General features: G+C 44.7%; 1 protein-coding gene across 1 annotated transcript; it reads right to left on the reverse strand.

The window, feature by feature from the left end:
* Positions 1-1,706: 1,706 nt before the first annotated feature.
* On the reverse strand, positions 1,707-12,858 carry LOC102929480 (glutathione S-transferase theta-1). Its single transcript, XM_007063773.4, has 5 exons — positions 12,636-12,858; positions 5,623-5,710; positions 4,256-4,406; positions 3,109-3,285; positions 1,707-1,934 (listed from the first exon to the last, which is right to left on the reverse strand). The coding sequence occupies exons 1-5, from the start codon at positions 12,745-12,747 to the stop codon at positions 1,743-1,745; spliced, it is 720 nt and encodes a 239-aa protein (XP_007063835.1). The 5' UTR covers positions 12,748-12,858; the 3' UTR covers positions 1,707-1,742.
* Positions 12,859-14,948: the final 2,090 nt, after the last annotated feature.

A 14,948-nucleotide genomic window follows, 5' to 3' on the forward strand; every position in this document is an offset into this window, starting at 1 on the left:
AAGCTGAGCCATGTGCTTCTGTGGAGGTCTGCCATGGCCTCCACTCATGCTGCATTTGTGAGTACAGCAGAGGCCTGGCAGACCTGTAATTCATTATGAATTACAATGACTTGGTTAGTAAATCATGTTGGGCTTATTAAGGCCCATGAGAAGGTCCATCCACCCCTCTGACATTTGTTTAATTCTTTGCATAAAAAACGCAAACAATTCAAGCCAGAGTCTCATTTAGCTGAGGAGGCATTGAATACTCAGCATGGCAGAGCATGCTGGCAGAAGCTTTGTTTGGAAATGCAGCTTTTGTTCATACGTTAGATCATTCCTTGCACATTAAAGCTTGAGTCTGCCAATACAAATGTACCATTAGTCATGTGTATAGTTCTACCTGAAGATTGGGCATAATGTTACTCACGGGTATGAGTGTCTGAAGGATCAGACTTGTCTTCACCTACATATACCCTGTCCCAGTTGGTTCATGGAACTGGATGCAGTAGCTTCCTACTGATGGCAGCATGTGTTTGCTTAGAAATTCTCATGCCCAGCTTCCCAGAAGCTGTCTTTGTCCACTTCCCATCCATTTAGCTGGAGGTTCTCTTTACTCTTTCTTTGGAAAGGCTGTGAATCTGCAGTCTACTCCCTGTGCAGATTGGGGCTATGACTCCACTAGAGAGCTTACAGTGCATGCAGCTGGGCCACTGTCAGCTCTCTGGTGGAGCTGCACTAAGCTGACGGAGAGAGCTCTCCTGTCGACTTAATTAATCCACCCCAATGAGAGGCAGTAGCTATGTTGATAGGGGAAATCCTCCTGTCAACATAGTGCTGTCTAGTGTGTGGGCTAAATTGGTATAATCTATAATTTTTCACACCCCTGAGCGATGTGGTTACACCAACATAAGGTTGTCATGTAGATCAGGGCTTAGTCTCAAAATACTTTTCCTTCCCCATTTGGAAATCGCTTAGCCCCTCCTGCACAATGGGACCCGCAACACTAATGTGCTCAAATATCTGAAATGTAGGCCTTTAGCTAGTGAGGGACTGGGGGCTTGTACAATCATAGAACTGGAAGGGACCTTGAGAGGTCATCGAGTCCAGTCCCATGCATTCAAAGCGGGACTAAGTATTCTCTAGACCATCCCTGACAGGTGTTTGTCCAACCTGCTCTTAAAAATCCCCAATGATGGAGATTCTACAACCTCCCTAGGCAATTTATTCCAGTGCTTAACCACTCTGACAGTTTAGGAAAAACTTCCTAATGTCCAACCTAAACTGCCCTTGCTGCAATTTAAACTCATTGCTTCTTGTCCTATACTCAGAGGTTGAGAAGAACAATTTTTCTCCTGCTTCCTTGTAACAACCTTTTATGTACTTGAAAACTTATGTCCCTTCTCAGTCTTCTCTTCTCCAGACTAAATATTGAGTGCCAATGTGGATTGAGCTGCTGAGTTGCTGTGAGTGTCAGACAGGTCCAGTGAGGATGAGTCAAGGAAGGAAAGGGAGCCCTACCAATACTGCAGCTCACATGTCTGCAGGTTAAAGGGGTGATTCAGTGTTTGTAACAAAAGATACTATTTTTTCCCCCTCTGTAAATTGTGGAAGGGCTGTGATTAAAGTATTGTTAGTAAAATGCTGTTCTTTCCTCTTGGGCAGGAGGACCTCTGAGATGTGGTGTTGGAGAAGGGAGTGAAACATGCAGAAAAACCCACACAGGATTAGTTTTGCTTAGAGGGACACTTTCCCTTTTTAATTCAAGTTTTTAGAAGCTGTTTCATATGATCCCTCAGTTCTGGGGGAACTTGAGGGATGCTCAGATCCTTGACATTCAGGATTAGCTCATGCGCTTGCTGGAAGAGCTCCTTCCCCACAGCTTCCTCCACCCGGCTGCGCCACTCTGCCAGCTTGGGCCGGTTCTCAAAGATGTCACAGCCACTGCCTACAGGCTGCAAAGACAGAAGCAAAAACACAGTAGCACAACTTCCATGCGAACAGTCCAAACCAGAATCCATTTAGAGGGATGGGACCAAAAAGCCATTTGGAATTAAAAACAAATATCAGTTGGATCAAGTCAGATCTGGAAGATTTGAGGGTTTGATTTCAGCTCATTTCAAGTTCTCCATTTCTAGGAGACTAGAGTAGTATCTGAGGATACCTGTAACAGCTGCATGGGGACACAGAGAGATAGCAATGTGGTCTTCCCCTTCTGCCCCCTACCCCAACATTAACAGGAAAGGCATTCTTGAGTTTTCATTGGAAACACTTCATTGTTTGGGTTTAAAAATCCCTCTGCAGAGTTTGCAACCCAAAACTTAGAGTCATGCTAACACATGAAAGCCAGAATGTGAAGAGACTAGTATGTCACTCTGCTGGGCAATGAAAATAGACACGACAAACTGACAGCACAAGTGTCAATAAGTATGTTACAAACACTATCTCAAGAGATAATCAATTTTATAATGAAAAGTAAAGTAGATTCACACCAGCCAATTAAAAGGAGACTCCTGCAATACAAAAGCAGGTAATCATTCTTAAGGATACATACAATGGTACTTCAGTTGTGTGAATGTGTTTAGGGATACAGAGGAAGTCCTCGCTCTAATATATAGAAATGTTTTCTTTCTAAGTTTAGACTGTATGCTCAGCACTTCAAGGAAAATGAAACAAACAAACAAAACCCTCACAACTCTGACCCCCAGACTTTTCCCTGTGGAATTCCCAGTCTGAGGAAGGGAAACCATGCACTTCTCAATCAGTTTAAAACACAGGTAGTTTTTCCACAGTGCTGAGCATTTCCAGGTACACTCACCCTAGAATAAGTTTTAGTAACTTAGGACCTTTCAGCTAGTCTACTGATTTCCACTGATTTCTGCCAGAGGACCAGTAATCAGAACAGGGTTGAAGTTCTTTGTTTAAAATATTTTTCATTTCCATAGGAAGTGTCACTTCAACGCTTTCAGTTTTATCCAAAAAGTTTGAAAGACAAACTGGCAAACAGAACTCTTATTTGAGATATTTTTGCAGGACCTGAAAGCCATGTGCCAGCTCACTCTCCCAGCAACCCAGCTTGCTTTGTCTGAAGTCTGGTTGGCAACTGGAACCAGTAGGACCAACACTCACCTGCATGAGCTCCACAACAGCCATCAGGTCTGCCAGGGAGATCTCGTTGCCCACAATGAAGGGCTTGTCCTGCAGGAACTTTTCCTCAAACTGCTTCAGAGCAGAATTCAGTTCCTCGACATTCTCCTCTAGCGTCTCTGGAGAAAATGGCTGCCCTAGAATGAGAGGCACCAGTACCTACCAGAGAGAGGAAAATGCAGCTCTAACATGTTACCTGCCAACTTTTAGTCCATCCACCATGCAGCCTTGGCACCCTGAACCACTCTAAGTATCCCTCATTAGTTTATAATGGAGTGGGCTGAGTTAACTGGTACTGGAAACCCCCTCTGCTAGGCTGGCTAGCATAAAAACCCATTGCATCATATTTGTCCAAATCAGGCAGTTTTGTTCAGATTCTCCTCTTTGGAGACATTTGCCTTTAAAAAAAACAACAACAACATTTCACACCAACTGCAATTACAGCCCCTTGTTTCAAGAGGAGAGGCCTGTCTCTGCAGAGAGAAGCGACAGTTATGCCTAGTCAGTCAGAAAGCAGGAGGAAAGTGGTCAGTGTCTGGCACCATCTCACCCTTGCCAGATCAGTTACATTTACTTACTACTCTGGACTGAGTACAGTGGAGACAATGTTCCCGCAGATTCAATCTTGGGAAGAATTGGGGCTAGAATATAAAGGAATCTTTCAGCAGGAGTAAGCGGGTCCATTACAATCCATCAGGAAGAGTGCTGGCTCACCAGGGATGCCAATGCAACTCAAGTTCCAGTTTGGTTTCCAAATATCAGCTGGTCTGTGTCTTTGGCTAGTGAGGCACAACATCCAGAAACAGTCCCAGTCATCCGTACAAGAAACTCCAAGCAAACAGCATGTCTGGCATTTTCTAGCTTTTGAGCACTGAACTTTGCAACCTCAGTGCTCTTTTAATGTCATTTTTGGGATGTAAGAGATCTACACTACCCTGGCAAGGTACCAGCCTGGTAAGATAGTGACACTCTACATTAAGGTCATTCCGAGTATGCCCCCGAATCCCTTGCCGCACACATACTTTGTAGGAAATAGGGATGCTATGGAGAGGGGAGGTTGAATGCATTCTACATGCTACAGCACTAGCAGGTGCTAGCAGTCAGTTCTCATGTTATCGAATATCTTTACCTTGGTTATGAAAATTTTGCACCCTTTCTCCCGAATGGTAGCGTGCTGCCAGGACAAGTACTCGTCAACCCGGGCCCGTTTCTGCAGGTCTGAAGGGTACCAGTGATCAGGGGTGTTGAATTTTCGGCTCAGATAGAGAAGGATTGCAATGCTGCCCAGATAGTAACAGGGAACAATGGACAGGTGAATTAAGAGGTTATTGTCTCCCCTCTTCCCCCCACATCTCAGAATACTCTTACTACCAATAGCTAGGTCAGTGAGTTAATACTGACAGACCCAAGAATCTCCCCATAATCCCTAATAACCAGTCATGTTCTGTAACATGAGAGTTACAACTCAGACTTCTCTCCCTGCCCCCCTTTCCCTCACTAGAAATGTATATGCCATAGCAACATCTACTTCCTAGCACGGCTTGAAGTCTTGGGTACTTTTCACAAAAGAAATGGTTAGAAACTGAACATTTTTAGGGTTTTTTTAAGTTTTGCTTTTCAAGATGAATTCATTTTGAGTTGTTTCGGTGAAATTAATGTTTTAGTTTTGAAAAAGCATTTGGAGTTTCTGCAGTCCAATTCCAGCCACTTCCCGGTGGGGGAGGGTGGGGAGGAATGGAGAGAGAAAGCGAAAAAAAAAAATTCACTCTCACTTTCGCTTCCCCCACCTTCCTCCAGAAAAGTGAGAAGAAGTGGATTTCCTCTTCCTTCCTCCACAGTTTTGTTTGTTTTTTTAAAGTGCCCTGTGATACTTTATCCAGCGGCTGGGGGGGGGGGGGGGGGAAGGGAGGTCAGCCATCCAACCCCACTACCACCTGTATTTTCAGTTGCAACTTGAACCACTAGAGCAATTTATACAATTTACACTGGACAACACACCCATGATGGGAAAGCTTCACATTACCAGACCTGTAGACATCCTCAAGCTAGCCCATCCTGCACAGACAATCAGCGACTCACCAGATCCATGGAACTTTGCAAGCATTGAGCCTACAGGCAGCTTAGCTGCAACATCACCCGATGCAAGTGGCTGGGCTGGGCCAAAGTTTGTCCTCATCTCCTTGTCTTCAAAGATGGATGCACAATTGCAGCAAGGCATAAGGGACAGAAGGAATGGGGAAAATATAGGACTGGAAGAGGCATAGATGAATGGGGCTGATAAATAGGGAGAAAAGAGAAAGGACATGAATGCAGAAAAGACAAAAAACCAGCATATAAAAGACAGATATGCCAAGGCATGGAGAGAGAGAGAGAGAGAGAGAGAGAAGAGATGAGCAAGTAATAAGGTGGAACACTGAGCAGGGGACATAGCAGGCAGATGTTAAGTGTTGTGATGTTAGACCGTGCATCAGAGAGTTGCATTTGTTTCAACCTTACCTCTCTGCTAAGGTGAAGGCTCCATCCTTTATCGCTGGTATTTTCTTCAGCGCATTCACCTTGCCAAAGTCTTCACTATGGTTATGCCCTAAAAAGATTTAGGAGGCGATTAAGGAGGTGGTAGCGGTGACGGCATGCAAGGAAGATTCAGTGACTAGAAGGAAAAAACCCGGCAAAGTTTAAATTTAGCATCCAAATCAAGCTAGATTCTTTACCCATTAGTGAGGATCAGCAGATCCCTGGGAATATTTGACCATGACATCTCAACTTTGACCACATAAGGAAAATTCCTGTTTATTTTCCTAAGAGAGCAAGTGGGCAACAGAGCTCCATAACAGATATAGATTTTGCCTGATGCTATCTTCCCTGTTCATCAGCTTAGCATTCCTGTCTCTCTCCTGTTCATTGTCTGCATGTTCAGTGTTCTGACATTTGTTAATAGGCTTGTAAGGCTCAATTTATGCTGGTAATCTTGCCAGCTCGGGCCTGCTTCATATCAGATATCTGCTGCTTTAATATCAGATACCTGCTGCTAGAGTGTCCCAAGACCCCTATCAGGATCCCTGTGCGAGGCACTTTACATAGGCAGAGTGACAGCCCCAGAGGGCATGCAGTCTAATTTTAAGATGAGAAATAACAAATGGGTGTAACCGAAAGAGGGAAGCAGGACAAGGGTAACAGTGATAAAGTGAAAAGAAAAGGAATACTTGTGGCACCTTAGAGACTAACCAATGTATTTGAGCATAAGCTTTCGTGATAAAGTGACAGTTACATAGGTCTAACTGGAGCACAGCTCAGTTCAGATGCAATTAGTTTTTCAGGCCCTGCTAGCGTGAGGCAGGATTTCAATCATGCTTTTGAAACATGAAAATGCAATATTGTATAACTGAGTGCTGTGACACTTTTACCAAACCCCTCAAAGCTGCTGTTGGAGTTCAGGGTATTTTCGGTCAGTTATATGCATTATAGTTTGTACTCAGACATCCGTTGCTTTCGATTATCAAATGGAACTGCCACCATTAGTTTATTGCAGGAATATCTTGCATCAGGCAGGGAGGGGAGAGAAAGGCATGCTTTCAGGTCTGAGATAGGTAATAGACATAGGCATGGGTTTGCATTCTCATAACAATTCTTCAGAGTTCAAAAACAAGACAGAAGGAAAGGGATGAGCTTTACAGCCTGAAATGAAAAATATTTACCTGAAGTCTGAGTGCTCTTCACATCAGGGCCCAATTCTGAGAACTCTTCCATGCACAATTAGTGCTTGCCTACCTGGCTAGACTCACACAAGTCATCCGCTGAAGTGTTTGCAAGATTGGGCCCTTTGATTTCAAGCTCCTCTAACCAACTTGCACAAGTGAACCTCGGAGAGCTAAATGATGCAACTCTCAAGTCTTTTGTACTAACATTCTGGCAGCCGATCCCCAGATAATGCAGAACCTTCTGGGAATTGGTTTAGTTTTCTCATTCGTGACTATTCAAGTATCAGGCTTGCCATCTTCACACAGTGAAGTGGTTCCATTTCAAACACAGCCTCATTTGGCAACCTTCCAAAAAGGATATGAAGATTTTTCCATGTTTCTCTCTCTGCTGAGCTCTAGAAATGCCTGGAGAATTCCAGGCCTAGACTTCACTCAGGCCACACAAGCCATTGGGGGGCGATTCCTGTTCTGTCCAGTCCTCATCCTTTGCATCTGTTTCCCTGAAGCTGCCCAGAATGTTAGAGAAGTAAGAATGCTTCAGAGGACTTGTTCCAGCCAGCCTTCGGAGCTATGGAAATTCACTTCCAAAGCACCACCTCTGAAATGCCGACCATCCTTAGGCTTCTGAATGAGGCTTCCAATGGTTCCTGAACTCTGCTTTGCAATTAGTGGTTTTGCTGTTATCACACAGATTAAATGGGTCTGGTTTTAGTTTGATGTGTGAGATTTATGCATGCAGCGCCAACACTTAATAGAAGACTGGCTTTTATTTTATTTTTTTAAATACAGCTTAGCCTGTATATTGTGCTTTTTAGCCAGGGTTTGGTCTTTACATATTAAGCAGGATCTGTTGCGATGAGCTAACAGGCAATTGCCACTTTATAAAAGAGCTCTGAGGCTTGGGTGTAGTTGTGGGGTAAGGGGGGGGGGAGCGTTGCCCCCCCAAACTGCAAGCCTTGGGCAAGCGTGGAATCCCCACCCCCACATGGCCCCATTGGCCTGCTGGAGCTTCCCCCCCCCCCCCAAATATAAACATCAAACTACACCTATGCTCTGAGGCCTTATTTAAGGTATCACCTAACAATGGTGGCTCTTCCAGGGAAGCAGAGCATCCACTTGTTTCCAGTGGTCCAAATTCAGACCTTGGGCTGAACTTTGCGCCCTCCTCAGGGTGCCTTCCATGCTCAGCAACTCTGTCAGGATTTGAGAGTAGGGCTTGAAGCAAGGGTGCAGATTGGGACTGAAGATTTTACTACACCCTTCACCTGCTGCCCCATATCCCATATGTCTGTCTGCATGCTGAGGCAGCATAGGGGCCCATGGTTTGTCTGTATAAAAGGCTATAATAACCCTGATTTTGCACCATGAATGGATGCCTGTGTCCATGCTGGTACCACTTAGGACCTGAACATAACCAAATGTATTTAACTTATAAGCATTTCCATAGGAATCCAGGAGGTTAGTGCAGTCAGAGATACAATGCACTTCAGAATCCCTGTAAGGAGAGCAAACGTAGCAATGCTTCGCTGTTGTAGTCATAAGCAACATGTAGGCTTTGGTAAAGCCTAGTGCTGCTACTGTATAGCATAGAGCATTTGGAGCTTGCGATTTTGTTGAAATCTCCTTCGGTCAGTCCAATGACAACGGAGTCAGTTTTTCACCCTTCTCCGTAAGTTCATTGGCTTGTCTCCCCCTGCCCCATATTTTAGTGGCTCATGGTGGTCAGTACTGAAAAGGAAAGGAGCCCAAACGTGTGTGTGTTTAATACGTTAAATATTCTTTTAAATTGACAATGCCTCCTTCCCCACGGTACCTTGAATAATCTTATTAATCTCCCCCCACCAAAGTCTCTAGAAAGGCAAATGTCAAGCAAGAGCAAGGCATAGAGAGAGGAGAGAATATGGAGCAGAACTCTTCATTATTAGTAGGCTTTATTGCAAACTCAGGCTTCCCCACTGAATGAATGGAAGCAAGCATGAGACTTCTTGGGGAGAGCAGCTGTGCTGCGAAACACTAGAGTTTGCCATACACTGAAAGGGGAGGTTTCAGAGTAACAGCTATGTTAGTCTGTATTCGCAAAAAGAAAAGGAGTACTTGTGGCACCTTAGAGACTAACCAATTTATTTGAGCATGAGCTTTCGTGAGCTACAGCTCACTTCATCGGATGTCACTTAACCTTTCAGTGAAGTAGTTAGATGAAAACTGGTGGATTAACTGGTGCCAGGCTGCACTGGGTTATATCAGTGAGCACTGGGAAAGGAAAGAGTAACTGCAGAGTGTCTGCTCAAGAAACTGCATTTCTCCTTCCTGCTGTTACTGTAAGAGGGACCTAGAGCAAGAGCTGCAGTGTGTTGCAACAGCAGCCCAAGTGAATCTTAGGCATTTTTAACATGCCCATGACTGCAGTCTCAAGATCACCCCAAGATACAAAGCCTAAATCTGACATTATGTCGTATTAGCAGCCAGGGGGATGAGAGGAGTAGCTTGTAGGTTAGTAATTACAGACAGTTTCTCTTTTCTGGTTTATTCCAGCCAGGCTTAAAATACATTTTATGTCATAAGATGGATGGCAAGGGAGCATCCCTGCTGTATCTGCTCACGTTCACCTCAGCAATAGGGCTGCAGCAGGAGCCAGAGAGGCATAAAAGCTCTGCGGAATGTAGGGCAGAAACCAGCACGGGGTCCGAGACACAGCACCCAGCAGCTGCTGCAAGGTCAGCATAGACCCATTAAGCCCACATAACTTTGACAGATTCTTCTGTGTGTGTCATAGCTCAGCAAGCTCCCAGCTGGGGCTGCCTGAACTCAGCCAAAATGGGTTTTTCATAGGCACAGTAAAACCCCAGGAGTCCTGTTTGCAGAGAAGGGCATCCTATTACATGTCCCTAGTTCACACTTCCCTTGATGAACTATCGCCTTTTGGTACCAAAGACATTCAGCAGGCACAGCTTTGACTTCAGGACAGCAGACTTCTGTGGTAAAGAATCGGCTGAGCCTCTCCAGAACCAGCTGGGGCAGTTCCAGCTACCAGCATCAGCATGACAACATAGCTACTGCCTGGGAGGCAGGTTGTCAAACATGAGCAACTAAATGAGACTCATAAATCCCCCACTGGTGTGTTTATGCCACCCCTCTCCCCCACATGCTATTTTGTTGCTTCAGACTAGCAGTGCATCCCCCCCCCCCCCACAGAACGCATCTTGTGCCCCATAGTAGCAGGGTATGGAAGGGAACCTCCAGAACTTTAGAGGATGTAGCTGGGAGTACTTGGATTACTTTAGACTCGGAGCAGAACTTCCAGCGTCTGCCTCCAGACAGGAAGAGACTTGATCTAGAGTGAGCGTTTTGTATGTAGTTAGGTGTGCTCTGAGAATGCTCACAGGATCAGCCTCAATAGGCAGGGCAATGCCAGCTTTCACCTGGCATGAGGATCCCACTGGTGCTTAGACATGAGATAGGCATTCAGGCACCTGCCTGAGGCAGCAGTAGGTATACCCAGAGGCAGAAACTTAAGGACCTAGGAAACCTTTTACAGTAACAATTTAGGCACGGAGGAATTTGAGACACCTCTAGAGTGAGGTGACAGCTGAGCAGGGGTTTTGATGATCGCCTTGGTGCTTAAACTTTGGCCTTAGGTGCCTCAGAAGTGGCAGTTATGTGCCTAAGTGTGTGAGGCATAGGGGCTAAGGAAGCGAAGAAAGATCAGAGTCACAGAAGCAGGCTGGGCATAATGCTCTCACTTAAACAGGGAATAATGGAGAGCTCTCCTTAGCAGTGCCAACATTCTGGGTAACACAGTTTAATTGAGAGAGGAGTTGCTGTTCTTTGTAGATGGAATATCCATCTGGGATGAATGAAGCAATTAAGTGCGTATTAATAAATGAAGGACGAGGAAGAGGAGAGAAAACACAAGTCATGATGAAAAGTCTAAAATCCCTGCTCCCCTTTCAAAGTTTTAAGGCTTTTGAAAGGTGAGCCTGCAAAGGAGGTTTTTAAAAAGAGTTGTGTCTTTTTTGTTCTTTATGGTGGATAACAACCCACAAAGGCTCTTTCCCTCCCTTCATTATTTGTAACATGGTCTCCTGGTTTTTTTTTTTTTAAATTCGTAAAGCATCATGAACATCAAGGCTAGATGACCTCCTGGAAGACTCAGAGGATGGTTGTTATGAACTTGAACCAAAGGGCCCACAGCATTAAGTTTTGAAACAAAAGAGTCATTTATCCAGAGCGAAGGAGTACTTGTGGCACCTTAGCACCATATATGCTCAAATAAATTTGTTAGTCTCTAAGGTGCCACAAGTCCTCCTTTTCTTTTTGCGAATACAGACTAACACGGCTGCTACTCTGAAACCATTTATCCAGAGTATTTAGTCATTGACATTAGATAGGTATTAACAAGATTCAGAGTAGCAGCCGTGTTAGTCTGTATTCGCAAAAAGAAAAGGAGGACTTGTGGCACCTTAGAGACTAACAAATTTATTTGAGCATAAGCTTTCGTGAGCTACAGCTCACTTCATCGGATGCATGTAGCTCACGAAAGCTTATGCTCAAATAAATTTGTTAGTCTCCTTTTCTTTTTGTATTAAAAAGAGACAGACATCAACCAATAGCCAAATTTAAAGCAGTTTGATGAAAACCCCTTCCTTTCTCAATTACTCGGCTTTCACTCTTGTGCGGTCACCCTCCACTAGCTCTCCAGTCACCACAAGCCTTACATCTACTCTACAAAAGATTCCTCCTTGCTGACAAGTGATGTTGGCAACATGCACACTTGAACAGGTAAGCAACATGGCTGTGCTGGTAGTGGAACTGAGGACTAAACACGTTCAGCACCACGTCAAACATCCCCCTGAGCGCGGCAAGTTTCAGCGCTGTGACATGGCAGTGTAGACACTGCACCAGCGCTGGGTGCCGCACTCCCCTGGTGGAGGTGGTTTTTTCCGCTGGTGCCGCGACTACACAGCCACGTTAGAGCACTGCTGCAGCAGCACTTTCATGTTGCTAGTGAAGACATGCCCTCAGTCTCTCTAGTCCTTCTAGTACCTCAGTTTTAGGACTGTGCAAGAATCTGCTTCAGGGTCATAATAGGGAGACAAAACTCAAGACTTTTTTAGTGTTAAAGATGACACAAGCGCCAAGGTTTAGACCTAGATCAGCAAGTCTGAATTACAGGAAGCTGGAGACAACTCAGCCTAGGCAGGACTTTTCAGAAAGCGTTTCTGCTCCGTGCTTTGGTCTAGTCATGTCATCGTATAGGAGGAACATATTTAGTGGAGCATGGAAACAGCGTGACTACTGCTAGTAGCAGCCTGCACATGTGTGTGACACCAAGAGCATGGCCCTGGCCCCATTCCTTCTGGTAGTAGGCTTAACTGTTAAAAATCAGAGACTGGGCAGAACCTTGCACCTCCCAAATGTGAGCCTGACAATTAAAAACAGCCCAGATGTGCAACTATTACAACAGTGGCCCAAAGTGAAAGTACAACAGCAGAAAAAGGAGCTTAAAGAGCTGGGGCTACATTTCTTTCATGCGTCTAGTTTCCTAAATAAGATTTCCACTGTCAACTGGAGGTCAGTAATGAAGAATAAGGCAAAAATCCCTGTGTGAAGAGACAGAGATACATTAGGGTTTAGAGCAAGGGAATCAGTTGCACCTGAGAAGTGTAACATGCAGATAGTCTGCACAGATCAGTTCTCCTAAGAGCAAATGTTCTCCCTTAAGATGTTATTGCTGGACCCCCCTAGCAGGGTAATGAGAGAACACACACACACACACAGTCCATCCCCCAGGTACAGGTGCCTTTCACTCACCTTTTAGCAGATCCACATGCTTGAACTCAAATGGGATGTTGTTTTTTTTGGCAAATATAAAGAGGGCTCGGCAGGGCTGGGAGAGGAGATCCAGAAAAAGCTCTACCACCATTCTGGCAGCTGGGATTCAGTGAGAGAGAAAGCCTACAGCAGAAGAGCCTCTCACAGCAACTCAGCCTGCAGCAGGTGGCCTAGAGGCAGGACTGAGAATAACTTCTGCATACCTCTGCTAAGAGCCTTTAGTAAGCAACTCAGCCAGTGCTGCTAGTTACTTTGGACCAATCAGGAGACTGCAGGGCTCATTCAGGCTGGAAACACCCCAGTGCAAATTTCCTAGCCACAGGAACAAAGGTTGAGGGATGAGGGAGGCAAAAAGTATATAAAGATTGACTTGGATTTATGAAAGGCATCTTGTCCTCTTATTTATAATGAGGAATAATTTAAAGCAGCTCAATAAACAAAACAGTAGAACTGAAGTAAAGCTATCATGAGCACTGGGTCCTTTCCGACCTCAGCCCATCAGTACTGAGACTGTCTGCAGTTCATGGCAGGGACCATGGGCAACAGTCTCAAAGACAGCTATGTGATGTAGGTGCCTAAATCCTATTTTCAAAAGTGACTCAGACACTTTTGAGCCTAAGTCTCATACAGAGTCAACTCTGATTTGCAAATTGGACTTAGGGCAGTTTTGAAAATTTGACCCCTTGACACATTGTCTTGTGCCTAGCACTGTCAGTGCTTTATGGGATGAGCCCACCCTGTTTTCATTTAATGGGAGAAAACCTTTTAAAACACCGATCCCAGCTTGAATCATCACTGGTTGGATAGCAAGAGAATTTATATCATGCTGCTGCACGCACAATGTATTCAGGTCTAAGTCTCTAATCCTGCACTGAGTTCCATGGGGCCAGAATCCTCCACCCACTCAGAGTTCATTGCATGGTGGGGGTCTAAATGCTTAACTGCTTTAGTGAAGGAATCTCCCACACTGAATGATGCTGAAAAACAACTACATGACACTGACCTCTGTAATGTGCTTTGAGATCACAGGGTGAAAAGCGCTACGTGAGAGCTAGGTACTATACGACTTTTTTCTATATAGGTTTTTATCCACAAATCAGCTGTATTATGTTACAGATTTTAAGTGCCAGATAGTAGGCATAAAAGTGTAACAATCACTCCTGCACAGAACCCTGTCAGGAAACATTCTGGTTTATATGTATGGAAACTGGGTTAGTTTATCTAAGCTGCTGACCACAAATTATCTTGAGGATTCTACCTTGAGCAGGCCAATGAGGTAGAAAATTTAAGTGAATTTCACAACATTTTCTCTCCCCCACCCCAGTCATGCCCACTGACATTTTAACAGACTTGAGCTCCAATCCCACTGCTTGCATGCAGTTTATTGCAGAATTGGGTCCCGAGGCAGAACTTGACAGAAGTTCATTAATTCAAGTACAATGCACATTAGCTAAGGTATCACATCGCTTTATTCCACAGGGGCCTGTTTCATTGAATTACTTCCCCCCTCCACACCCATTTTATCTTTATTTTAGCATTATGATTTTTTCTAATTGAAGTTGATGACATAGGGCCTGTGCCTGCACATGCTATTGCTTTCCAAGTACAACAAGATACGTTTCCAGCATGGTGCACACGTTCCTTTAATTGGCGTGGAAGCTCCCCCTCACAATACCTTGACATTTTAACTCTAAAATTGAACCATCTTTACAGATTCTTCTTAGCTTAACAAGTTCTGCTAAAGCTGTGCCAGGTCATTTGAAAGGACAGCCAACACATGCAAGCACAGAGTGACAGGAGCAGCCTTCAAATGGAAAAGCATTCTGCCCAAACAATTGCAACATCCTTGCAACAGCAAACAAAGTGGGAGACTTTGGCTCTTGTTTCATCAGCGCTGCCTGTTTACAAAAAAAAAAATTAAACCAAGGCCAACTGTTTTATTATGATTTCAAAGAACACGCTTATTGGGAGGATGCAGGGATAGGTGCCCATGCCCTGTTCATACAAGCGAACAGCTGAGCACTTGGAGGTCTACATGCTTTTTCTTTACCATGACTGTGACTTCAGTAGTTGGTCTTATGAAGTGCGTTATAGGAAATAGCTGCTGTGCAGAGAGGGGGGTGAGGCAGGGTGGGTATCAGCATGGAGGATGAAAGATGGCTTTAGCATTATGCAGGTGCGATAAAAGGTATTGTATTCCCCCCTCCTTCTACAAAACTAGACCCCCCCCCAATCAATTCAAGATAATTCATCCATCTTCACCACCCCCCAAAAAGCCCTATCCTTCACTTG

The sequence above is a fragment of the Chelonia mydas genome, chromosome 15 (assembly GCF_015237465.2).
Source record: "Chelonia mydas isolate rCheMyd1 chromosome 15, rCheMyd1.pri.v2, whole genome shotgun sequence".
NCBI classification, from domain to species: domain Eukaryota; kingdom Metazoa; phylum Chordata; order Testudines; family Cheloniidae; genus Chelonia; species Chelonia mydas.